The 25,311-nt window shown below is 37.4% G+C and overlaps 1 protein-coding gene across 2 annotated transcripts in view; it reads right to left on the reverse strand.

The window, feature by feature from the left end:
- Positions 1–1,913: 1,913 nt before the first annotated feature.
- LOC144470114 (beta-1,4-glucuronyltransferase 1) overlaps positions 1,914–25,311 on the reverse strand; it is a 129,975-nt gene continuing 106,577 nt past the window's right edge. For both annotated transcript variants that reach the window (XM_078180949.1, XM_078180946.1), the window contains one exon: positions 1,914–5,905. In XM_078180949.1, coding sequence (XP_078037075.1) covers positions 5,699–5,905 — 207 coding nt within the window. In that variant the 3' untranslated portion in view covers positions 1,914–5,698. The remainder of the gene's footprint in view (positions 5,906–25,311) is intronic.

The following is a 25,311-nucleotide window of genomic DNA, read 5'->3' on the forward strand; positions in this document are numbered from 1 at the left end:
ATTGCTGACGTCCACTCTGTCGGTTGTAGTACCATATTTAAGTAACTTATTTAACAAAATTATAAGTTATACATTTTTAATACCCGTGCGTGTTATTCGCACCAACGCCAGTAAATAACACCAGCGCTCGAAACACTCAATCTAACCTCTTAAGCACGGCCGAATTTAAAACAAGGCTGTTTCTCTGTACGACAGAGTTTAACGCAAATTACGAATTACACTGCGCAATGCGGCGAGCGATGTTGTTCTCTACGTAAGCACGTTCAAATAAAGTATTTCATGATTAACCCTTTGAAGTCGAGTGGTGACTCCGAGTTGCCATTAAAAATTGTTATATCGCGTTTGAAATCATATCTATATTATCAAATTTATTTATATTTAAAGGACTATCGAAATTGCAATTGCCGGAAGAGTTATAACAATCAATGTTATGTATATTGTGGGGTTGGCAACTAAGTAATTGCCGATTTTGTCAATAGATGGCTATAGCAGGCTCTTTTGTTCAACGTGTTCAAAGTACTTCAATTATAGTGTGTTCTTCTTGTTTGGACTTCTAACTTCAATCTAGTAAAAAAATTGTATCGATTAGTTATTTATTTTTGTCTTTATATCAGTTTAAAAATGGAAGATCAAGACCATTATCGATTCAGATCGTCATAGCATAACATACGAGATTGCAGAAAAACTCAATGTATCGCATAAGTGCATTAAAAAAAGATTAAAACAGCTTGGCTATGTCAAGAAACTCGATTTATGGATTTATGCGCCAGCTTAAAGAAATTCATTTGATTGAACGCTTTGAAATCTGCGATTCACTTCTAAAACGCAACGAAATTCATCAATTTCTGAAACGACTAAACACTAGCGACGGAAAGTGGATAGTTTATAACAACGTTAATCGGAAAAGATCGTGAGCGATGCAAGATGAACGAGTCTGTATGACACCAAAAGCTGAAATTCGTTAAAAAAAGATTATGTTGTCAGTTTGGTGAGATTATGAAGGAATTTTGCAGCTTGAACTTTTATCAAGAAACCGAACAATTAACTCGAACGTGTACGTTCAACAACTCGGCAAATTGAACGATGTGGTTCAAGAAAACCGGCCAGAATTGGCAAATTATAAGGGAATTGTTTTCCAGCATGATAATGCAAAGCCTCGTACATCTTCAGTCACTCGTCCAAAATGATTGGAACTAGGTTAGAATCTGTTGTCCCATCCATATAACTCTGACCTTGCAGCTTTAGATCACCATTTATTTCGTTCCATGCGCAACTCCTTAAATGATTGTTAGAAATATGGTTATTTCGAGTGGATCAACGTGATTATAAATTGTTTTTCGATCGTCCCTGCCTTCTTTCTTCTCTCCCCGGCAGCGTTCTGCTTCTCGATCCCGCAGTCGTGTGCGGAAGACGTGTTTCCATTTCGTTGTTAATACACCCTTAACCAGATACTCGCACCTCCTTTTATTATCACAAAACTCGCATATTCCACTGAAATCCTGACATAAACTACTTAATTTTCGACCTAAGTATCTTAGATGTCTTTTAAAGAATATACAAAGATAAATAGATTTGTGTAAAAATAATGTGCAGTTATGTTAAAAAACTTGCAATGTCACTGTTTATTTTCTTGAACATTTAGTATTGCGATTTGTTGGAATCTGTGTACAGACCAATTTATAGTGGAAATATTTTTCATTATGAGTTACTGGGTAGGCGGTGCGTTAATTATTTATGTAGATACGATACATAAAAATCTGTTATGTAATGTAAATACATTGTATACAAATATATAACAGATATGTCAACACAATACATAAAACATATGTAATATATATTTATAATTAATATATAATTATTATAAGTAATCAGGTAATGCACATTAAACTATAGTGTGTAGTAAATATCATTAATTACATACAAAATTTATTCTTTTCTTTCATGTTAAGAACAGACAGAACTTTTCGATAGATCTAATAATTTAGTTATAGAGAAGAAAGCGCTGAAATACATAAAATATTGACACAAACTTAAAGCAACTATCGTAGAAATAATTATGGTAATCATACATTATGATATATCAGCAAATACAAGATAAAAAAAGAACCTACTTTTTATTTATAAAAAAAAAAAGGAATTTTTAGTAAAAATAGATGTGAGCATTTAGGTACAGGTTAAAAAAAGGTAATTTCTACGAAAAATGTAATTTTCTAGGAGAATTAATATAAAAATTAAATTATTAGGAAAACGATTATTATCTCAGAACAGACAGGAATGGCATAAAATTTACACAAGTACTTTTTTATTGCAAATAAAACATTCGACTTGAAATTGGTGAATTCTTTCTTAAAATAAGAAGAAATAACAAGAATGAAGCAAAATTATCATATTGTTTCAATAGAGAATTATTTAAGAACATTATTCGTAAAACACTTTACATATTTGGTGACATTTCTTCCCTTAAATCAAAGCTGGGCAACCTGAATCACGTAGGGCACATGTCTGGGTAGCTAAGAGCAAAGCGCTTTACGGCGGGCTCAATCCCCACTCCTCGGGTCAACGATGCCTCTCCCTTAGCTACTCGTGGGACTCCCCACCAGTTAGCATCGGACGACCGGCATATAACGGCAATGCGAGCGAGTGAGAGAGGAAGAGCGGTGCGTCCCACGCGTCCCCCACTTTTTCAAGACTTTTGCCCTAGCGTTGCTCCGTAGTTTCGCTTGTAGTCCGTAGTTGTGCTCAAGTCCGTAATAATTCAGGTTGCCCAGCTCTGCCTTAAACTAAAAGTTACTTCGCAATGAATAAAACACGATAAGCTTAGTGATTTTATTAATATTTAAAATAATCCTAGTATCATTACCCGAAGCCAGCAACAGAAGAAAGAAACTTCCTCGCAATCGCAATGTTCATAAATTATTTCGCAAAAATTTGTACATGAAATCTGTATTCAATAAATCGCACGACACGACTGCGATCACACCGCTTGCATTACATTTGTTCAAATAATCGGCAAGGTATCTCGTAATAAACATAATAATTTCAAACAGCGACGTAATCGTTAACAAAACGAGATTACGATTACGCAAGAGAAAAATTCTTTATAAGAATTCAAACAAAGCTACATTACTACGAAGTTACATTTCGAAATAAAAATATCAATTTTCCGCCTTTTAATTAACGTTTAATTAACACGCTGATTGTCGTGCCGATTATGCAAATATTTACTAGTCAAAAAATTGTTGTTCACCTAGATTTAGAAATGCATTACTATCGTGATATGTTTCAATAAACCAATTCTGCTCAAGATTCGTGGATTGCCCATTATTTAATTTTCCAGTTTCATTAACTTACTTTGACTTCGTGAAATATGTTATATATGTATGCTATAACATGACAGTCAACGTGTTGAAACACTAATTTTCAATTTTCTATTTCCAATTTCGTCGCAACACAAGACGCAATCCTGAGTTGCCACAAATTCTCGCAACACATTCGTAAATTACAATTACAAAACACCGTTTCTAAAATAAATAGGCTCGCAAACGGATTAGGTCATAACGAGTACAGATCCTTCGAACAGATTGAATGCACCTGCAGTTTATTTTTTGAAAAAAGATGTCCAAAGTTTTAACAGTTTTCCGCTCAAATATTGCAAATCTGCGAGTCCAAGGAACTATTACAACTTCGACTTCCTTATTTTGCGAAACGGACGACAATCGACAATTGGTCGAAAAGTATGAACTAATCTTCGTCAAGGGTCAGGTAGCTCGAAGTCTTAGGCCCTGGATAATCGCACTAGTCATCGAGGAACTCAATACGCGTCGAGGAATGATGCCGGTATCGCGCGTTGGACAGCGCACGAAACGAGAAGTCGATAACGCGTGTTATCCGTCGTCGAACTTGACGTCTATGTATTATACAACGCGTCCTCCCAGAACTGATAAACAACAGGTGATTTATCCTAAACTTATGTGGCCGTGTGCGCATGATATGTCACTGACTGATAGGGGACGGATATTGCGGAAATGATTAGCGAAAATGTGCCGGCCAGGAATGAGTCCGAGGTGTCTATAGCTATTGTAGAAACAAGTGAGAACTGTGCTATCAGTTTCGAGACGATCAACTGCAAACAGACTGCAAGACTGATTAAACTTTCTCTGCGAAAATAGAGAGAATTTAATCGGTTTTGAGACGATCAACAGCAAACGCTCTCCGGGTAAAAAGCCAGGAGAGAACGAATTGTTGATAGCTCCAAGTCGAGACATTCGTGGTCTTTCTTTGTTGGACCAATGATTGTTCTTTACGAACACGTTTCGAATCCTTTGTTACGATGAATAGCTCGACGATGTTCCCAGTTTTTGTCTGAAAGACTTGCACCTTGTTTTCGCAAGGTGTGATTTTCGAGAAGTGATTCTAAGGTAGGTGGTATACGTTCTGTGATCCGCGACGTATTCCGATCCATACTTGTCAATATAAAGGTTAATATTTCGCAAGGATTAAAACACGCTATCTTGCAAATTTAAATTAGCTTCTGTTGGTGTTTGATAAATATAGAAACTAGAAAAGTATTTTTAAGACGACGCGATAAGGAATTTCTTTAAAATTTTGCTTCACGGAACATCAAGATATAAATTGCATTCTTAATTATTGAAAACAGGTTCGAAAATATAGAGAGTGTCGACAAATAATTATATCTAAAATCCTTGGATGATGTACGAATGATCTGAAAATATTATTGTTATTGTTGCCCTATCTAGTGGTAGTTGAATCATAATAGCATAATTGTGATTAATCCAAATTTGTAGAACGCTGTTTAGCGATGCAAATACAATAAAAATACGTAAGGAACGTTTTATTCTCGAAAAATATCGATTTCCATTAATCCATCGGTTAGTACAACCCTCTTGAAAATATTTACTTTCAACGGAACAATTTTCATTAGTTAAATAACCTGACACAGTGAAGGTTATGAATAAACTTTCTACCGAGTTGAAACAAGGTCGGAACACACTCTACAATTGAGTAGTATAAAAATTTATATGAATGAAGCTAATATACTTTATAAATACAATGTTTTATAAATCGAACGGAAAGAAATTAATTAAGGATATTGCGAAATATTTTCTGGATCACTCATGTTTGTTAAAAAATGACTAAACGTTTCGAAAAACCCCACAACACGCTCTCCGGTCGCTGGCCGTCGTTAAAGTACCCGCAAATTCTGAAATCCCGTAGTAACAACCCATGATCAATTCCTGAAAAAGTCAACGACACAGACAATCGACGATAGATCAACGATCGTTGCATTCGCGCATCGATCAGACGAAGCTGTTTTGGTTCGAAGCAATCTAATCGCTTCAACGATCAAAGCCCATTGCTCAACGTGAACGTTTGGGTGTTCCTAAGAATGATTTCATACAAAATAATCCCCGTCTGCTCATTTATTTAACTATAATACTACCACATCGAAATAGAGTTTACGTAACCTTAATTAATCACGATACTTAATTGGAAATTCGAGGTGTTTAGGTCGAAACGTCCACGACTGTATGGAACTTAAGCGATAGGTCAGGCAAAATAGTAAAACCTTGAAGTGACGGTCGTGTCGGTTGGTTTTTAGCCCCGTAACGGATAAAAAGGACGGCGAACCGGATTCACTCGCGTTCGATCAACGAAACATACGACGTAGCCTTCGTCGTCACTTGACGTTCTTTATCATTTTTAAGGGGTCGCGCATGTAGCGAGCGAAAACCTCCTTCTTGAACGTCTCGAAATACTTCCTGTTGGCACTGTTCTGTCGCTCGCGCCAAGCTGGCCTGGTCTTCCTGGTCTGTAGGCCCCAGTGTCCCGTGAAAACTGGCGAGAGCACCTTGAACTGATATCCAGCCACGTACATTTCGTAGACCTGCGAAAAGAAATTGTCCTTTTGTGGTTCAATGATATAAGAAGAGAAAAGGAAAGACGGCGTTTCGTATTAGGCTCGCTAAAGGACTCGTCAATAATGAGTCATTAGTAAATATTATATATACAGTTGCAGACAAAATTGAGTGGATATCGGTGAAAATGGTTATAAATAAAATTTAGTCGAACTAGTATTATTACTATACACTCAACTTTTGTATATTACATATCTTTATCATGTTAATGATTATACTTCAGCACACAGAAACTGTATTTAACGGCAAAGTTAGAATATTTCTCGTGGAAATAAATGAGTGAACACTCAACTTATTTCGGCGAGATATATAGGCCCGTTTCATAGTTTCCAACCTAATAGTTGAAGTATAAATTTTGTACAAAGCAGAACAGTTGGCAGAATGTCTGGCAGAAAATAAATTTCGCATCAAGTTCATTTGATTGCTTCGGACTGTTCCGAACGATTAAGTTATCGTGCGACCCGGCGTTTTTAGGAAATGTATGAAATATCAGAATTATTACATACTTTCCTTGAGCATCGCATATAATACTCAGGCATTCTACAGAATGACAAATGTTACTTATGCAAAATATGAGAAAAGACCCTGATAAGGCTATGTCGAGGTTATGTTAAAAATACTTCTCCTACGATTTAGTTTAACATGTTAAGCGCCACACCGGTCTCTAGGGACCAACGCTAGACTTTCTGTTCAGCTCGCGTCGGTCCTCATGGACCGTCGACAGATTTTTCGTTCTTATATCGCGGCGCAAGTGTCGATCTTTGCGTACTTGTGAGACTGAACATTTAAATTATGCGATATCGGTTTTTGTTTGGTCAATTTGGACCGGAAAGTCTAGCGTCGGTCCTTAAGGATCGGCGTGGCGTTTAACGTGTTAAGATGCTTGTGCGATATGTTCATTTTCGCATGATTTAGGTTAAATGCATGCGGAACGTATTCATAAATTCCGCACACTTTAGAATAATCCTAGAACAACTGTCGAAAAAACTACACCCAGTGTGATCGATAAAACGCATAACAAAATTTATCTTGAAAATATATCGACGTAGCTAAGTGGTTCAGAGAAAGTTATTCTTACATTGGTTTGACACGAATTAACTCTTTGAACTCGAGTGGGGTGACTCTGAGGCACCACTAAGATTAGTTTAGCGCAGAGCTGGGCAACCTGAATCATTACGGGCTTGGATACAGCTACGGGCTACGAGCAAAACTATGGAGCAACGCTGGTCCGATGATAACTGCTCGGGAGTCCGAACGAGTAGCTAAACAAAAGGCATCGTTGTCCCGAGGTGTAGGGACTGATCCCGCCGTGAAGCGCTTTGCTCTTAGCTGCCCTGGTATATGTCCTACGTGATTCAGGTTGCCCAGCTCTGGTCTAGCACGTAAATTTTTCTACCGTAGAAAATTTGGCGGTCGAAGAAGTCTCGTGACTTGGGACAGGGATAAGGGCAAAAGGACGGTTTCGATGGTACATGTATAAATCGAGAAGCTTCCAAGTAGTTTTCGGGAAAGTAACCCATCTGTTGGCGAGTGTCGGAGGTAGTTGTCACAGTAAATATTGTCTATATGTTATCGGCAATGTGTAAAAAGCCGGCATTGTATAATAATGCCCGGAGTTTCGAGGTAATGTATGAAATACGAGAATTATTATATACTTTTCCTAAGCAGTTGTATATGATACCTAGATATTCTATTTAATAACAAATGCTATTTGAGCAAAGTATGAAAAAAGATCCATATGTATAATTATATAATCTTGATATATGACAAGACAAGATATGTATCATTATTGTATAATCTTGACATAACCGCAAAGTGCAACTGACTTTTAAGTTACGTAAGTACAGTATATACAGTATACAATGTGTACAGTGTGTTGGATTTGAAGAGTTTAAGCTTCATGCAATATGTAGAGAGAAAAGGAAAGGGGGCGCTTCGTCCTAGGTATGCTAAGGGCTGCCCCGTCTTACACAGAGATATGATAGGTTTTGACCTTACATAGAGAAACAGGAACGTGTCAAGTAATTTTCTGGAAAGGAATCCATTTTCCGGCGAGTAGCGAAGGTAGTCGTCACATTACCCCTGCCAGTGATTAACGATATCAACGGATGTACATTTCCTTCCCTTCGCCGATGTTAGATCCCAGAAAGACGATGGGACGAAGTAACTGGCCAACTCGATGGCGATGTTATTGCGCATCATACCGATGCTAAAAAGATCGTTGTGGTGAGGACAGTAAGTCACGGTATGCAAGATCGCGGTAAGGGTGTCTCCTACGTGCCATCCTTTGCGAGATTGCCGATTCAGTGATTTTATTCGAAGCTTTTGCCACAGATCGACGACGATGGTCACACGAGGAGAAGGATTACGTAACAGTCTCGGTCATGCATCCCCAATTCTCTCGGTGTTGACCCGTATTGCTGTAGGTTCCATGCTGTTTCTCAACTGCCAGTGACGCTCCGTATTAAAAGGTTAAGTCTTTCGTTTAACGTTGAGGTCACTATTGCGGCATCGAAGTATTGGATTCAATTTTATGATGTACAGGGAGAAAAGGAAAGAGAGGATTTTGTCCTAGGCCCGTTAGAGGACTCATCAAGAAGGCTATTGTGGCGCCATGCCACGTGAGGAGAAAAACTCCCTAGCCGTCACTGTAGTCTTAGTATAGTTAGTTTTAAGCGCTCTATTTGGGAAGACCTAGTTTTAAGAACACGCGTACTCTTTTGTCTTCCGCTCGAGTAGATCTCACTACGCTACTGTACCTCATGGTCGCAAGAGCTACACACGCAGTTATCTAACACGCGTAATTGTAAGAAAATCATTGTCAAAGAAATAAAGAAACAAGCACGGGTCGAGTGAACCAAAAAGCATTTGAATTAGTCTCTTCCATCTCGATCTCACGGATTGCTACACTATTTAGGAAAGGAATCCACCTGCTGGTGAGTAGCTAGGGTAGTCGCCAAACACTATCAGCTACTAATTGATTAAGCTCTGGACCCTTTTGTATTCGAAACAGCGAAATAATCCAATCACTGTACAGTTCGTATTAAATGCGCTTTTTCAAAACATTTTTGCGTGAAGTAGTCAAAAGAGCATTCTATCTACTACTACGTGTAATAGATAAATAATATATAAGGTAAATCATCTGATGATTTCTTTAAAGAAAGGGTTGTTAAAACAATCGTTATTCAGAGGTTTTTCCTTTGTTAAAAAGAGTAAATCTATTGATTAATAATGAAATATAATTTCTATGTCGTAACCTTTCATAATAGCAAATGATTGATCTTTTGCGTCCTAACAAGGAGAAGTCACCGGGCATGACACTCACCTCTTATAGAATTTGGTACAGTGTGAAAGCTTGTAAAACTGAATCCAATAATACTATTTTAAATTTTAAATAAGTAAGTAAGTAAGAGATTTAAGTTTCCATAATTGAATTTAAATTGTTTTTACAGTTGACTAATTATGGAAACGATATAAATCCATTTACAGCCGGTAAATACATATTATTTTATTTAAATTCGCCTAAAAGACATTTATATAATCAAATTACACATTGATAAATTACTGGAAATATTGCTAGTCTTATCATAATTAATTTTTATTTTGAAATCGACCAATATGCTATCCTTTAATTTTCTCTTAACACATCAAAAATCGACTTGCATAATTTTCAAAGTCAACGATCCATGGAATAACATAACATAATAACGAAAACAATTCAATAATTGACTAAAACGCATAGCAATAATCGTAGAAGTGCTTAAAAATCTATGAGAAGATCCTACTAATTACAGAAACAAATTATCTTTTAATCAGTCCAATCAGTTTTACAACGAATGAATCATTCAATTTTAATATTCAAAATTTTGAAGATAAATAATAAGAGCAACAAGTAAATCTTTCGACGATTCACAATATAATCTATCGAATTGTTGTAAACCCGCGTGCATTATTACTTCAAAATAATGCCGTATAATGGAATTCTTCGGATCGTACAAACGTTTCTACCTTGTGTGTCTGTTAGAATTATAAGAATGTATGGCTGCGGAGCACCGTTGCAAATAACTCTTCGTATTTCCTTCCACATGAGAATACTACGAGTATTGATAGAGGTCGCGTATAACGGATATCTTTGACCGCGCATATTCTCGAACCATTTGGATATCGTCGAGCCGGAAGATTTCATAGTCATTGAATAACAATATTTTTGGCAGAACACATACCGAACAGCATAAACTCGTTGTACCGATACGACACAGGGCTATCAAACCCTTGCAGCACCTTCACCTTCGCAATAATGATGTTTAAATGATTTTTTACTATAATCATTTCTTAAAGAAGAAATAAAATCAATATTTATAGTGCGCCTACATTTACTTCAGCGCTTAAATATTAATATCGAAAGAACGGAATATGATTTCGACTTAACCCTTTTAGTGCCGCGCGAAAACGGGTGCCCATGCGAAGATAACTGGACGAATTTGTCAAATTTATTAGAGCGTCCCATAAGTTTCTTCTTTTTTTTTTTTAATGCGAAATCAATAAACGATATTTGTTTAAGGTTGCTTTATAGTGTTATATATGAACCGTTCTGCTCTATTATCTTCTTCTATTTCTCAGGCAGCCTTACAACATATTATAACAAAATATTTATCGAGCTGCATTTTTATTTTGCTTTCGGATTTGTAACATTTATCACCAAAAGAATTTTTTAACGAGAGAAACAAGTAATAATCAGATGGGCCAGGCCTGGGGAGTACGGAGGATCAAGTAGAACGTCCCAATCAAACTGTAAGAGTTTTTATTTTACGGATAACGCAACATGCCGTCTTACAGTGTCACGATGAGAACGACACTTCGTAGGTTCATCAATTCTGGCCATTTTCGGCTATGGTGGCTTTCAATTTATCGAGTTGATTGCAATAATTTGCAGAATTGATCGTTTCACCTTGTGGAAGGAGCTCGTAGTACATTACACCTTTCCAGTCCCACCAAATGTACGAAAGAACTTTCTTCTGATCAAGACCTGGCTTCGCAACATTTTAAAGATTATTATCATTAGACCAAATGCGTTTTCGATGCATATTTTCATATTATCAGGGTTTGAGTGGAATACGCGAGTTTTGTGATAGTAAAAGTAACAAAAAACACCTGAATGTGGAATGAACTATAATAAATACTATTTACAGAAAAACTATAAAATGGTCAACAAAGGTTTCCATATATCTCTATAATTGCGCACCATTTAATGCATTCGGGACATGTGAACATTTCGATAAAGAACAGAAGAATCTCCGATTTCATAATTTTTGATTGAAAGTGTCTGAATTATGGATAAAAGATCGTGTACCTGTTCCTGAGCACAACTCGGAAGTCACTACTAACTACATCGCATCTTCCCCATCATGATGCGATCGACAGACTTTCCTATCAGCTAAAGCAACACCAGCTAATACTTCCAGAACTAACAACCAAAAACGAGGAAACTGCAACATATGTTCCAGAAACAAAAACAGAAAGACTACAAATTTAATGCGCAAGACTTGCGGAGTTGCGTTATATCTTGGAGGCTGTTTTATTTCGTATCATCGAAAAGAGAAATACCAAGTAATTGCCAAAGAATATATAAATAAAGAAATATATAAATCAAACAAATTTTACATTTATTTACATATGTATATTTTCGAAATTTTATGAAAATACGGAGACAGGATTGAAAACTCGATGAGATTAGCAAAACGTGATAATTTATAATTTTCCAATAACCTAAAGAACGGCAGACGGCAAGCATGCGGGCGGCAAAGTGTTAAAGAGGCTTGTCACGAGTGGATCAGAAAAAAATTACAATAATGAATTATTAAGTACGGATATTATTCTATTCTTTAAAATTGATATAAAATTATAACCCTTGTTATTAATATTTAAGTAAATTCAAGCACGGAATAAACATTAATGTCCTGCCCCTTCTAAGATATGATACCAATTGAAAAATTCCTAGTCGCAGTAACTGTGAAGAAAATGGTACGTCAAGGGGTTAATACTTCCTTAATCAGATATTCACACCTACTTTTACCATCGCAAAGCTCACGTATTCCGCTCAGATCGTGACAACATGCAAGTATTTTGCTAGTTTATTCAGATTATTTATTATTTATATTAAATACATATTTCAATGTCCATGGCGTTATCTAGAATTGTCAATCCATTGAAATTGGAAGAAAACACCTCGTATCTCCATATCTTCTGACAATCGTCGCTCCACGGAGTCGTACAACCATTTAGCCAAGATTTCGTTTCAATATTATTCCCTTATATTCGCATCTACTTTTACTATCACAAAATTCGCGTATTCCGCTCAAATCCTGACAGAAGGAAAATAAGACCCTTCTATTTGAAACAAATCCAGAATTTTGAAACAGTAGGAGGAAAGAACGACAAAGGGGAAGGCCGGTATGGAACAGTTCGATAAACCGAGTCGACATGAAGTTTCAAGTGGCAAGGGAATGCACCAGATTCTTTACTGCTCTACCTACAGAGGATGGAAGCCCCAAAGTTCGAATTCGAAATATGCGGAACAGAGATTCTATCAGCTCGACTCGCAGCCGCGCAACAATGTAAACGCGCGCCGCAGTTTACCTGTGAAAACGGAAACGGTTGTGCACGCGTCTGTGAAACGACTGCATCGATCATTACTGGAGGGTAGAACGTGAGATACTTTGGGTAGTTACATATGAAACGTTCGATTTCTAGCAGTATCTTTAGCAGGTTTTGTACCTGGCATCCAACACGCATACAATGCGGAAAATGTGTAAAATAGCGTGAAAATAACTTACGATCGATTTTACGATGGTTGAATCTATCGCTCTTTAGTCGTAATCATAGTTATAAACAGACTACGAAATTTACGCATTTATGGTAAAACTGAGTAAGTAAGAAACGGAACCTTGGATGATATACAAGGTGCGACAAGTAATTTTTAAAACTCGATCATTAAAACGCGCGGGGAGCAAAATAAACAAAATCTCATGTTGCTTTATTCAACATAGCTACCTCCGATTCGCGTGATTACGTGGAATTTGAATTCTCGACTTCGAAAAAACACGCTCGGCTTCATAGAATATACTTTATATTTACTCGATACATTAATTTAACCACTTAGTACCGTCGACATATTTTAAAGATATATTTTGTTTTGCGTTTTATCGATCATACTGGGTGTAGTTTTTTCGACAGTTGTTCTAGAATTATTCTAAAGGATGCAAAATTTATATTTCATAAGCATTTCGTAACCTTAACAGATTAAATGCAAGTACGTATTTGTTTTACGACAATTCTTTCGGACAACGGTGTCTGAGATCTATACGAATAGATATTATGTGATTCTTGTGACATAATTTTTATAGAACCACTGTATTTTGTTTTCATGGTGTCTGATTTTAATTTACGGATGAATATAACTTGTTAATTACATACAATAGAGACGATGTTTCTAATGATAAATTAAATGATTTCGAGAGGGTTACCACGTGGCATAATCCATTTTTCTATTACTGGAGGTACAGAGAAAAATATTGCATCAGAAATGGCAAAAAATTATTAGTTTGTATGACATTTGAGTGCAAATATTACAACATGGTAGTCGTTTGACATTAACTGCTTCAAGGTGACACTGAGTTTGACAAATATTTTACAAGATGTGTGGTTTAATATTTTGTTATTACAAATTATATGATTACATTTAGGAAAACACAGTTGACGTTTGTTTGACATACAGCAGTAAGAATTGTGCAATCATGTAACCTTCTCGAAATCATATAATTATTGTAGGAAACATTTTTTATATAGTATGAATTAAGGAGTTATTCTCATTTATAGATTAAAATCGGATATCCTATGTATATTATTATAGTAACAGAGTGTACTGAAAGTAGAGAACATGGTTCTGGGTGAAATCGGTGCTTATTCGCACATTTTCGTCTCTGAAAAGCGTTGAGTGTAAAAGGTCTTAAGTCTTCAAGCTAATCTGCTATAATATTAGCTTTAGAGCTTAGGGAGATTTTGCTTCCTCCGCCATTGTTTGTTTCGTGATTCCAACTAGCCACTACAGAGCCAGAGGGGGGAGAACACTTTGTGCGAATAGTTCCATTCAAAGAGCAGTATTACGCTGCGTAAGTTCAAGGTTTAATTATCTTTGAATTTTTCTTGTCTTAATCGCCGTGAGAATAGATTAGGTGAATGGAAAACAGTGATCCTTTACAGATAAATGTTTAACTTATTCGTATTGTGTTACATTTTAAATTATCATTCATTTACGCATGTATCATACACATGCTCACTTTTACATGCATTCTCATTTGAGCGATGTTTGAGGTCATCAACAATACAATATTGTTTAACCATAATATCAGAAAGAGAAATATTAAAAAAGTCAAGAACTGTTTTCGTAAATCTTTTGTACTCCACAATCTTTTTGTACTTTTTATGAATTTTGATTGAAACTCAAAGGTAAGAACTTTTTTGAAAAAAAGATTCCAAAGTGATGTTTATAAACAGAACCTATTAACCCCTTGGCTACTGTGGCCACCTATAGGCGCTTAGAAATTGTGCGTTTGTAACACCGAGACTTGTACGTTCTTTTCCGTAGTCTCCGTTGTGAGATTTTCGTTGTAGTCGTACAATAAAAATGTTCGGTTGAAGCGAAGACTGCACGTCGATGTTGGGTGCCGAAAGGCTACGATTCGCGTCGCAGTGTGCTGACCAAGTGTTTAAAGAAGAGTGGAAAGGACGAGCATGTCGATCGCAATCGTTTCGTCGAACAGGAAAATTCGCCTGGGGGTGTGGGCGTTTCTGTTTTGGGAGTTTCCGCGAAAACTTCCATTTTGGTATAAGAGAAGGGCACTAATTGGTTTTTACCGTCTGCTGCATAGTACCAATCAGTGCTTCCTTGAAATTGTCGGCACCCTCTTGTCGCGCCATGAGAGTGTCTTGTCTGCACGGAATGTACGACGTTTAAAAAGTGCTACGTGAAATCGTCTAGGTCAACCTCCGACGGTTTCGGTACCGCCGCGTACTCGATCAAGGTTACTTTTCGGATTACCCGGTTTACGGTATGTTCCGACTGTGGGCTTCGAAATGCTATTAGGCAGTTCTCTTAGAAATCTTAACATTATCATACATCACAGTTATTGAAGAAGACGGTAATGAAACTAGCCTGCTAACTGTTCGCCAGATATGAAGAAAGTCGTATTCTCAAAAATAACCTTCCTCGCGTCGGTGTCATAAACCCCATCGGCAGAAACTCCAGGAGTTCGCGTCTTCGGGGCGGAACAATCTGAATAAGTGCATTTTGTGCATATAAAATTGAGCCTTGTGACTCATAAAACAATTACACTTTTACCACTATTCAGTTAAAAACATATTTGACAATTTTAACATGTAATAATTTTGAGTGGTGCCTCAGAGTCACCGCTCGACTGCAAAGTGTTAACAGGTACCACCACCTTTCCATTCACAATGTGAAATAACATTCACCGAGCTCGACTAATATCTCAGGCGGCGTCAGAAAGTGGATCCACGTCGTTCGGTAATTCGTCGCCTCAATTGCTACGCCATTTTCGGCTGGTAATCGGAACGCATCTGACAAGCTCGCGCGCGACTGCATCGCGCGGCTCGCCATTGTTACGTACGATTATTCACGAAGACGTAACCAGACCGTGGAACAGCAAGACGGTGTTCCGTCTGTTAGGACTGTCTGACCTGTCTCATCCGGCGGACCAAAGAGCGAGATTGCCGGGCGTGTGCTCTTCCTCGTCGGCGTCTAACCGCTGTTACGTCGGAAACACGGTGTTTCCCGTGGAAATGTCACTATCCGCGAGATATCTGCAAGGCGCGTCGTGGAAACTTCGCCGCGCTCCCGACAAAAAAGTTGCACGAATAAGGGTACCGTGCGCGACCAGAAATATAATTTCGCGAACTTTTCGCCGAGCTACGTTTTTTCGGTGGGGCTCGGCGATCACTCTCGACGGGGCCGCAGCAGTTTTTCAATTTGACAAAGGAAGCAGCCGTAAAGCGGCCGCGCCTGCTGCAGCAAAATAATTTTTCTACAAATCTTTTATAGGGCATTATTCCGCGTTCTATTCGCCAGCTGGAAAACGCGAAACGTCGCAGCAATTTTTACTGTTCCGGCAATGCTGGATATCGGAGGGCATTAAAGTTTTACGCGAGACAGGGGTTGGGGGAGCGGTGTTAGATGGTTTAAGGGTTTTGAATTGCGTTGACGTGCTGAAAATATACCGCGTTCTTCTAGACTTTCCGTCCAAATAACAGGCACGTTTTTTCTGAAATTCTCACAGTATTGGAGTCTCTCGATTATCGAATTTAATCAAGGAACGCGTGCGTTCGGACGGGGGAACAATTATTCAAATAATTCTTTGCGCCAGCGTCACTGTCTCGTGAAAACGTCTATCCAAAAATCATTATATTATTGGGTTGGCAACTAAATGATTGCAGATTTTGTCAATATATGGTCCTGGCACATTGTTTTGTTTCGTCAACGTGTTCAAAGTTTCTAACCTATATTAGTTATTTAGTTTCATTTTCATCCCAGTCAAAAAATGGAAGAACAAGACGCGCATTTCAGGCATATTTTATTGTATTAGGTTGGAGACAAAGAAATCTATTATTTTTTTTTTGTAGTTGTTTGTAGTGATCGATATCTGGTAAAGTGTCGATCAAACAATTTCAGATTTATGCTCGTTGGAAAGGTGACATTTCGCACTACAGAAATTCTTTTGCTGTTTTCGTTTGGTCCATTCAGTTGTGAGTTACAGGGTGTTAAAAATGTTAATCAACAAAGAGGAAGTTCGGTACATTTTACAATTTGTCTTTGATAAAGGCGAAAATATAAGCCAGGGGGCTGAAATTGTGAATGGTGTTTATGGTCCCGATTTCGTCGATTCCGTTCAGGTATTTTTGATGTTAAAAATGCACCTCGTACAGGTAGGATATTGACAAATGTTAATAAAATTACAAAAATAATCGAAGTTAACCGACATGTTAGCAGTCGTAGTGGATTTAAAAGAAGCTCGATGTTTGGGTGCCACACCAATTATCACAAAAAAACATGATGGATCGAATTTCTATCTGCAAAGCCTTGATCAAACGGAATTAAATTCACCCCTTTCTTAAACGCATGATGACTGAGAATGAGAAATGGAATCACATACGACAACATTGTGCGAAAACGATCATGGTCAAAGCTCGATGAAGCAGGTCAGACGGTGGCCAAACCAGGACTAACGGTCAGTAAGGGTCTGCTGTGCATTTGATGGGACTTGAAAGGAATCATTTACTACAAGTTGCTTTCATATGGCAAAACACTAAATTCGGATCTCTACTGTCAATAACTGAACCGTTTGAAGCTAGCGATTGACCATAAACGGCCAGAATTGGCCGACAGGAGATGTGTTGTGTTCCATCGGGCAACGCTAGGCCACTCACGTCTATAATGACTCGCCAGAAACTGCAGGAGCTTGGTTGGGAAATTTTGATGCATCCGCAATGGCTGGTCAGGCTACAATGATAGCCCGAACCTAACACCAAGCGATTATCATGTTTTCCTTGCATCGCAAAACTTCCTTAGTGATAAGAAATTGGCATCAAGAGAAGATTGTGAAAATCGATTGCAACAGTTTTTTGCTGATATGGACCCAAGACTTCTATGAGAGAGACATTATGAAGCTACCTTTAAAATGGTAAATTTTAGAACAAAACGGTGCATATTTGACTTAAATCGGACAATCCGAAACATTTTAAATAAGGTCTTGAAATTCGCGTAAAAATAATAAATTTTTTTTCCCAAGCTAATATTATTTCCGAAAAAGCAAAATCGCGTCGGATGCTCAAAAGAAGTTAAGTGTCGTATATGAGAACGAATCCTTGAAAGAAAGGCAGTGTCAAAATTGGTTTGTCAAATTTCGTTCTGGTAATGTTACACTGAAAAATGCGCAACGAAAAATACGCCCGTCCAGTTGAAGTTGACGAGACCCATATCAAGACCATTATACATTCAGATCGTCATACCATAATACGCGAGATTGCAGAAAAGCTCAATGTATCGCAACACATGTATTAAAAAAAGATTAAAACAGTTTGGCTATTTGATTTATGAATTTATGCATCAGCTTAAGGAAATTAATTTGATTGAACACATTAGCAACTGTGCGATTTGGTTATGAATCGCAACGAAATTCATCTATTTCTGAAACGACTAACAACGGAAAGTTTATGACAACGTTAAACAGAAGAGGTCGTGAACGATGCAAGATGAAACAGCCTGAACGGCACCAAAAGCTGAGATTCGTCAAAAATAGACCAGGCTGTCAGTTTGGTGGAGTTAAAAAGGAATTTTGCAGCTTGAATTTTTACCACTAAACCAAACAATTAATTCGAACGTGTACGTTCAACTCGGTAAATTAAGCAATGCGGTTCAAGAAAACCGGCTAGAATTGGTGAATCCTAAGGGTATTGCTTTCCAACTTGATAACGCAAAGCTTTGTACATCTCCGATCAATCGTCGAAAATGATTGGAACTAGGTGGAAAAGGGTAGACGGTAGAAACAGATCTTAGTTAGTAGGTATAAGGGACAAGAGTGAGCATGAGAGTGAAGAGGGTTTGAATGTAAAGAATAAATGGTTCAGATAGGAGAGTATTGTTAAGTGTTTTTAAACCAAGTCCAATTTCTTGGCCGTTCCTTGACTGGAACTAGGTTGGGATGTGTTATCACATCCACCATACAGCTCTGACCTTACCCCTTCAGGTCACCATTTACAATTTCGTCAACAAAAGATTGTTAACAAAAACAGACAATATCTAATTGAACAACAGTACAACATATTTTGGGTGTTTGTGCAATACTTACATGGAGGCATAATTCGTGATCAGTGTAGAACAATGGTGCAATGGAAGTGAACGTTGGTGTATACGCGGTTTGTTGTTGTATGTACGCGTTTGGTACAATGCCGTAGTGATACAGACACTTGTTTGCTTCTATTTACACTTTATTTACAACACTGTACAAGTATAATATTCGCGATTTCTGAATATTTTGAATGCGTTATGTTTGAATGTTATGTTCGTTCTTAGTTTGAATGCGTTATGTTTGACTGTTACGTTTGATCTTAGTTATGAATGCGTTATGTATGACTGTTACGTTTGATCTTAGTATGAATGCGTTATGTATGAATGTTTGCTTTGATCTTTGTATGAATGCGTTATGTTTGAATGATTACTGTGATCTGTCTTTCGTTCGTCGTGTTCTGTCTGTTGTCACCTCGGTTTTCCGTTGATTGGTGGAGTGTAGTTTTTGGTGGAGGAAATGAAGCGTTTTTGATTGGAGGTGGGTGTGTCGCAAGAAACTTGGAATGAGGAGTGGGAAATTTGGTAGAAAGTTCTGGTTTGTGTCGTCTTCTTTGTTACAGTAAAATTGATGAATGTTTGTCCGTGCAACGGTACTGTAGGTCTGTTGCAGACTTGTTGTAGGTCTCTTCGTCGAGTCGAGTTTCGTTAAGTAGCGTAGCCGTAAAGTGATTTCGTTTGTATGATTTTTTACCTATTGCCGGTCAATTCGCATGATTATGACTTAATGACTAAAGGAATGGCTAGGCACTTTCGACGTTCGGTGTTGCCGTCGCAACAGTTAGTGTAATCTGTGTCGTCTTACATACATGGATTACAACTTCTGGATTACCACATTTACAACTGAATGGATAAGTTTTTCGTTAATAATATTTGTGACATTTTTGAAATTAATAAGATATTCATAAAATCCTTGTTCGTTACTTTCATCGTGTTTCAAAACAGTCGCGACCCAGCTTCAGTCAGCTGACTTGCGCGCGTAGCACCAGGTTGAATCCTCGTGCGCGCGCAACAATCTTTTATCATTAATAACTCGTTAACAAAGCCACGGATTGCATTTCGGCAAAGGAAAAGGTTACTTGAAATGGCCACAGAAACCCCCCATCTCCCGGTGTTTCCATAATTACGGATCACCCTGTAGATGCAACTGATCAAACTTTAATGTATATGACAAATAAATTCGCAGGAATGTAAAATACAATTATGATGATACGTAAGAAATTCTCAGATAGTTTATAGTCCATAGCTATAGTTTATAACTTTATAAATGTAAATACTACATTAATTTGTATTGTTATGTACGACGATTTTCTCCCGACGTTTTTTCTTTCCTTCTTGAAGGCATACGCTAGATAACGTCGGCGGTGAACGCGGTCCTTTCATTCAAAAATAGAATATCTAATTCGCCGTATAGGCGCGAGTTCAATAAGGGTCATACATCCCCGATTCTCGGTACCATTCGCGGTGTGATCTAGGTCACGTAGGCCCGGCCCCCACTACCGAATTTTCTAGTTCAGCTGCGTATAAAAGGGCTAAGGTTTTTCTTCTCATCGGGCAGTTTCAAGCCAAATCGCGACGACGAGACGTACAAGATCGAGCCGAGTTCTCCTTCGAGCAATAGTTAACCCCCGCCGACTTGGTGCGTAAACCAGGGAGCGTGTCTTAGGACTATTGCGAATCTTACACTACACTTACGCACTTGTAATAAACTGAAGTTGTTAGATTATATTAATTTTTACTTGTAATTCAGTGTACAAGTTATTTCATTCCATCTCCCAGTTCGAGTCAGTTGTTGGTAACGTCCCCACAAAGATACACCTTTGCCGCTCGAGGTGTATCTATTAATATTTCTTTTGAAGTTACGAGGCAAAATTAGAATCAATCCAAAACCCCATTAACCAATCAGTGGCGACCCGGTGATGAAATAGGCGCGGACCAGTCCACGAAGCCAACCTCCTATCTAGTGGCGACCCGTTCATGAAATAGGCAACGGCCAGTCCACGTAATTTCCTCCTAGCGGCGACCCGTTGATGAAAGAGGCAACGGCCAGTCCGTGAACCAAATCTATCCCCCAGTGGCGACCCGTTGATGAAATAGGCAGCGGCCAGTCCACGCAATTTCCTTCTGGTGGCGACCCGGTGATGAAAGAGGCATCGACCAGTCCACGAAACCATTTACCTTTACACCCAGTGGCGACCTGTTGGTGAAATAGGCAACGGCCAGTCCGTGAAACCTTATCCTACTAGGTGGCGACCCGGTGATGAAATAGGCATCAGCAGAGCTACGCATTCCTTTCAAAATATCCGCACAAACTCATTTACCTCCGGCCACGTGTGCATCGGCCCTCGGCTCGTAACAGTATAATAAATGGGTTCAATTTAGATCGCATTAGATCGATCTGTTTACATGCAACACCGTTCATAGTTTTCCTTATTAACTTTTTGTTATTAATAAAACTAAGAAACAATTATAGTGAAATTATAGTAATTAGTTATTGTGAAATGAAAGGGAAATTAATTATTGCGAAATTGTAATGATTTAATTATGGTGAAATTAATCGATGTATATGTGAATGAGTGAAAATGTGAAACAGTAAAAAGATTTAGAGTTAATGGGGAAAAAATAATACAACTCATGAAAAAGGTGGCAGTTTATGAAAGCGATATAAAAAAGATTAGAAGATTGTTTAACATATACTTAGTGCCATGGAAAATTGTTTATAAATATACCACATCATTGAAAAACTGAAAAAAAATTGAAAAAAAATAAATTTAAAAACTAACCAGTAACTACGACATTATTAAAGCAAAGTTAATTACATTGTTCTTCAAGAAATCCTTGTTCAAATGTGAAAAACAAATTGTGGCTAACAACTATACGGCAAACATTACTATTATTTATTGAAATTGTTAAAGGAAGAAGAAATTTTCTTCAAGTTCTCCTCCTGTTATCTTCAATAGATACGGCACATTTAAAATACAATTAATACAATTTAAAACTTGTCCAAAATGTTATTGCTACTATTAATTCTTACGTTCTTTTGTAAATTAAGAAACGAATGATTTTCCTGCAACTAAATATTTACTAAAAATTCGTTATTTTTCGTTAAAGTAAAACATTTCTGTTTGAACGTGTATTTGACTTATTGGTACATCGCAGTGAAAGGACTGACGGGATATTGAATCGTTGCAATCGGAGTATTATCGAGCATGAAACGTTTATGTGTCTAGACTTTAGACGACTAAGCTATGGCACACCAGTCTTGATGGGAAACGTAAAATCGCAGTAATCCATAGGAAGCTTGAGACTGGTTCAACGCGATAGAACTTATGATTTGTCTTAAATTCTGCAATTTGCCCCCTTTATTTTTAACAATGTAAATAGTTTTTTAAATATTTAATCGATATACTGGAATAATCAATACGATATTTGTATTTCATTTTTTCATGGAGTTTATTATTTTTTAAGCTAGCTGAGAATAGGATAGTTCAACACGTTTTTTAGCTTTTTTATTTTATATTGCAGTGTACCAGTCAATTATGCGAGTGGCATTATATTAGTCAAATATTAATTTAATTTGTGCAATGTTTAAAACGATGGTTTTGAGATTTTTGGAAGAAAAAACTACGTAAAGTCAAAACCTATTTATACTTGAAAATAATTATAGATTAAAAATCATTGCAATCGGTTAATTGAACCATAATCGATGTAATTACCTCTCTTTTTACTAATAATTTTTTAATACCCAGTGACTATCATGTAAACTACGTACAGTACTATTCAAGGCGTTAACCTCGTGAACATATTAAACAATCAACAAGATCGGAAAGCAGTACATTTTTGTATATAATTATTAACATTTGTTATACAGACATAAATCTTTGATGCACGATAGTTGCTGTATTAAATTCAATGAGAATATGTGCATAAAGTTTGTATGTTTTGCTAACAACTTCATCGATACTAGAACTAACGAGTCCTAAACACGACTAATGTATTTTGTTACATAACAACGACAAGAATCGATTTATTTACATTTCCTACGATTTCTTTTATTATATCATTTTTATAATGTCAATAATTTTTACAATATTTTATTTAATATATCATTTTTATAATATCAACAATTAAAGAAAAATACAGGAATCAGACATTTTGGCAATTTTATCGTTGAACGACTTGAAACAGCACCTGGTGTAAAACATTTCATCCCATGGATTCGAGTCACGATTTCAAGGTGCTATTAACAAATTACCAAACTGCAAATTGAAACAATTTCTAAACAATTACTAAATTTCTTTGTGTTTGATAACTTACTAGTATTATAAACTAGTACGTCGAATTTCACTTCTTACGCACAAATTGATCTCATCGGGAAAGAATTTCCGTAGTCCGATACAAAATGGTTACAACTTCAGAATAGCTTCGAGTGAAAAGGGTTAAAGTGTACTCGAATGATTGAATGTCTAACCTTAGTGACATTTGAGCGAGAGAATGAATGCGTTTGTGTTTGACTACACTCGTGCTGCGTTTCGGTTGTCACTACGGGGATGTGTAGTATGCGTCGAGTGACTGACAAGGGGATTCGACAGAGTTGTCCATTGCTGTGAAAATTGTAACATTCACTGTACAGCAAGAAAAATACTCGCTCATTCTGTAAGAATTTTGAGTTTCGTAATTTGTAATTATCACCAATGTTCGTAAATATACAGCTACATATGGACCGTTTATTTTGAAAGTCGTGTAAGTCCATTTTCTCTTGTTTCGAGAAAATTAAAGGTTAACATTAACCCTTTGGCTACGGCAGACTTTGGCACGCACCGTCCGTACGATAGACATGCATTTCGGAGGAAGTATATGAAAATATTCAATATACCGAATTCTATTACATTAAGCCGACGTTACTTGAAGTGAACATTAATTTTAAGATTTTTGTTACAATATTTAATCATCAAATTTAATAATAAACAAATTTAATACGAAACAGGCGAAATTTGATTTGGACGCCCTGTTGCGTCGAGTCCGCGTACGTAATTGCCGCAGATCACTCGAAGGCGCGTGTGTTATGATGATTGAGGAATCAACGAGGTGTTGTAGGTTTAATAGTGTTCGAAATGGGAAATGTTTCGGCTGTGACGGCTCGGATGCTGGTGTGAAGGAATGGCGTGTAGTAAAAATATATTGCGAACGTTGATAATGTTCCTCGACACACTTTATTAAATCAGGCGCGGATCGGTGACGGTGGAGGTCTCGCTGTGTCGAACTCGATAAAGACAGAAGTAATAAGTAATAAGTGAGAGGACAATGACTGTACGTTGCTTATATATAGGTCGTTAAACCGTTTATACAAATACAATGTGTCATCGGGCGTCCTAACACAAGGAACCCTTTTTTGTGTCCTTGTGCGCACCTAAACACACCGCGCTAGACGGAGCCTAGCAGCGGCGTACAAAAACTCCTTCGCAGTGCGTTGACCTGGCAACCGTTGAAATCAGGGTCGCCACACTGGATTGATGGGTGGTAGCGATGCCTTGTTCTTCGTTGTCCTTGGTGGTTGTTTCCCTTGGTTGCTGCTTGATCGTCGCTGCGTCACTGCTGACATTTTTCGCCCTCGCAGAGTCTCTGCGTTGAATATTTTCTATCCGACTTGTTGTTCCGAGACGGAACACGCCCATCGGCGCCTACAGTACCAGGAGACCAACATGTGTCGGACGCCAATAGGCGCCAACAGTAGTCAAAGGGTTAATTAAAAAATTTAGGCAAACTGTATGAAGGCTGCCAATGTTTCTACTATGTTATCAGTATGTAATTTGATTATATAAATTTGCTTTAGTGCTCTGCATGTGGCAGTGTTTCAAAATAGACATGATGCACCGGAGGTATATAAGGTAATAACTGCTTGATGTCTTTATATTTTTCATAAGTAATAAGCCTGGCATCTTGGTACAAAGGCGCCAGGACGATTTTTTTAAAAATGTTAGCAGTCTTCTAGAACGTGTAGGTAATAAATTTATAGTTTTAAATTCTTTGTCATCGATGTTTTATATAAAATAGTGTATAGTACACGTTTGAGAAACTTCATCTAACATATTTGCAATCACTTTATCTGTTCTCCATTGGTGTTTTTTCTTATCTGTTTTTTAGTCGCATTATGAAGATTTTTTATTGAAACGAAATTCTCTCGTTTCATTTCATGTAAAATGAATTTATCATGTTGAAACGTATTATGACATGTAATGTAAAACAAATATAAAATAACAGGCTACTGACCGACAACCATCTGTTAAGCCACCTACCTCTGTCAATTGGACATACACCACTTTCATAATCGATTATATAATATTGTTACGGCGACTTGTCTAAATGTCGTCGTAATGTGGTATTGCTCTGTGGTGAACACCCTTTAGAGAGAATAGCTGAAGACTGGGGTTGCCACGAATCTGTTGTGTCAATAGACAG

This window comes from Augochlora pura, chromosome 5, assembly GCF_028453695.1.
Source record: "Augochlora pura isolate Apur16 chromosome 5, APUR_v2.2.1, whole genome shotgun sequence".
Taxonomy (NCBI): Eukaryota; Metazoa; Arthropoda; class Insecta; order Hymenoptera; family Halictidae; genus Augochlora; species Augochlora pura.